At 43.4% G+C, this 2,880-nt stretch overlaps 1 protein-coding gene across 1 annotated transcript in view; it reads right to left on the bottom strand.

The window, feature by feature from the left end:
* The window catches only part of B4GALT6 (beta-1,4-galactosyltransferase 6), an 11,361-nt gene extending 10,523 nt beyond the window's left edge, over positions 1-838 (bottom strand). Inside the window, exon 1 of the mRNA XM_015821929.2 lies at positions 751-838. Within this exon, the coding sequence (XP_015677415.2) occupies positions 751-754 (4 nt within the window). The 5' untranslated portion in view covers positions 755-838. The remainder of the gene's footprint in view (positions 1-750) is intronic.
* Positions 839-2,880: the final 2,042 nt, after the last annotated feature.

The following is a 2,880-nucleotide window of genomic DNA, read 5'->3' on the forward strand; positions in this document are numbered from 1 at the left end:
TAATTTGATTTTAGACAGAAATTTGTGTATATTTATTGTGGTTTTTATTATCGCCTGTTCACCGCCCTGAGTCCCGTAAGGGAGATAGGGCGGTATATAAATTCAATAAATAATAATAATAATAATAATAATAATAATAATAATAATAATAATAATAATAATAATAATAATAATAATAATAATAATAATAATAATAATATTCTGTCTATACAGGATAGGTCTCTAGAAGCAGCCAAGAGAAATTATTTCCTATTTTTGGCATTCTCACATTAAATTGTGGCATGTGGGGACTTACAGGTGGACACAGACAAATTCATCTAACCCCAGGGCATAGATCAGTGTTTCTCAACCTTGGCCACTTGAAGAGGTATGGACTTCAACTCCCAGAATTCCCCAGCCAGCTGTGCTGGCTGGGGAATTCTGGGAGTTGAAGTCCATACCTCTTCAAGTGGCCAAGGTTGAGAAACACTGGCATAGATGCGGGGAAACAGCCGCCCCAAACTCATGTCACCTCCCATCACCTCCAAGACGACGCTTATCAACCCTAACTGAGATCGGGGGCGTTCAACCATCTCCGGAGCGGAGCAGGTGGACCCACGACCGGGTCTCCCAGCCCACCCGGCAGAATCTGGCCCCGCCGTTTCCCGTCGGGGCAGGCCAGCTGTAGGGCGGCGCCTCCTGTAACCCCACCCACCGACCTTGGAGGAGGGCGAGCGAGCGAGCGAGAGAGAGAGAGAGAGATGGCCTTACCCATGCCGGGAGCCACATAGATGAAGTAAAGGCAAGAGGAAGAGAAGGAGAAGAAGAAGATGAAGACCAGAAGAGAGCGGTTGGAGACTCGCAGCGCCGTCCTGAAGAGAGGCATCCTCCTCCTCCTCCTCCTCCTTCCAGGGCGGGAGGGAGCCGCTCCCCGAGGCCCGCTACGCTGCCCGGGGAAAGCGCCGTCCGCCGAAGAGGGTCCGATCGGAGGCCGGAGAAGCAGCTTCCAGACCGCCGGCGGCGGCAGCGGGGAAGCAGCAGCAGCAGCAGCAGCAGNAGTTAGGGGCCTTGGGGTCGACCTCTGTCCCCCTGCCAATACAGACTGCGTACGGTCGGTGAGGAAGGAGGAGAACCACCGCATAACGGTGCCCCCCACTCCCAACCCACCCAACCGTCGCAGCATGATACCGTGGTCCACGGTATCAAAAGCCGCCGAGAGGTCCAAAAGAACAAGGACAGAGGAATAACCCCTGTCCTGGGCCCTCCAGAGATCATTTACCAACGTGACCAATGCCGTTTCTGTGCTGTATCCTGGCCTGAAGCCCGACTGGAGTGGGTCCAGATAGACTGTTATAGGGTAGGCAAGATGGGTTGTATAACGTGTGTGAGTTCCAGTACCTTTTTTATTTTTACAAAAAAAGCACTGGGTATGTGTCTAATAGAGGGTAAATGGAAAATATAACCACTGGAAGGAATGAAGCAAATTTTGCTCTTATGTCATGGTAGACACTCCAATTGTGGTTAAAGAGATGCTGAGTAAAAATTCAAATCATTTTGATAGCTCATGACAGAGCTATGCTGGGAGTTGAATTTCGAAGAGATAAAACTTTTTGAAGAGATAATGGCTAGATACACTTGCTTCATCTTCATTCAATGTGCTAGTTTTGGCTTTTAAAATCAGATATGATTTCAGATCAGCTGATCTGAAGGGCCATTCACCATCAATTAATCTGCCTCAAGCCTGGGAACAGGCTTGTAGTATATAAAAACTATTTAATCAAGTACAAGGTCTTCATAGTAGGGGCCTTATGTATTTGGGCTTCCTTTAGAAAGAAAGAAAGAAAGAAAGAAAGAAAGAAAGAAAGAAAGAAAGAAAGAAAGAAAGAAAGAAGGAAGGAAGGAAGGAAGGAGGAAGGAAGGAAGGAAGGAAGGAAGGAAGGAAGGAAGGAAGGAAGGAAGGAAGGAAGGAAGGACCAGACATTTTCTAAAATAATGTTGAGTTGAAGAACTTTAAATGCCACTGATTTTAAATTAATGTTATCAAATTCATGAGTAAAGTACTGTTATATGTGCTATAAAATGATATATGAATTGCTTTTAGGCAGCAAACACTGAAAGGCACTCACTATGTAAATTATATTGATTAGTTTTTTTCTTGAAATAAATCTCTTCAAAAGCAGCTAAGATGCACCTGCATATTGTAAGCAGTATGCAAGCTTTGTATTCAGTGTGGCATTGAAAAATGTTACCAAAAAGAAACATTTTTCTATTTTTCAACAAGCAGTCAACAAGCAGCCCACAAGAGACAATGAATCCTACCAAAGAATAATAAGCATATTTAAGCTTCCCCTTCAAAACAATATAAAATAAGAGGTAGACATGATGTTTTGATGGAAGAAACTGTTCAAAGAATTATTATAGAAAATTTATCTGATATAATTGATTCTGAGGGTGAGCCATTAAGTTACAATTTGTCCAACAAACCTAAAGTCCAATAACTTCCAGTCATCTCGCACATTCCAGCTTCACCACCAAGGAGGTGTATGTGATTTTGTCAAGAGCAACAATTTACATCTGGAATATTGATTTAAGCCCCTGAAGCAACATAGGATCATTTGTAGAGAAACGTGCATTGTTTTCCCAGTAGGACACAAGAATATCCAGGTCTTTCAAAAAAAAATGCAATCCCCAGAAGCCTCCCATATTCCGTGCGGCCGGCCTGGCGTAGTTTGATTATGTTTTAGTGGGGGTTTTGTATGGGGTATTTTTAGAGCAGGCCTGTTATTTAATTTGATTTTAGACAGAAATTTGTGTATATTTATTGTGGTTTTTATTATCGCCTGTTCACCGCCCTGAGTCCCGTAAGGGAGATAGGGCGGTATATAAATTCAATAAATAATA

Source organism: Protobothrops mucrosquamatus, unplaced genomic scaffold, assembly GCF_001527695.2.
Source record: "Protobothrops mucrosquamatus isolate PMUCROS unplaced genomic scaffold, P.Mucros_1.0 scaffold1427, whole genome shotgun sequence".
Lineage (NCBI taxonomy): Eukaryota > Metazoa > Chordata > Lepidosauria > Squamata > Viperidae > Protobothrops > Protobothrops mucrosquamatus.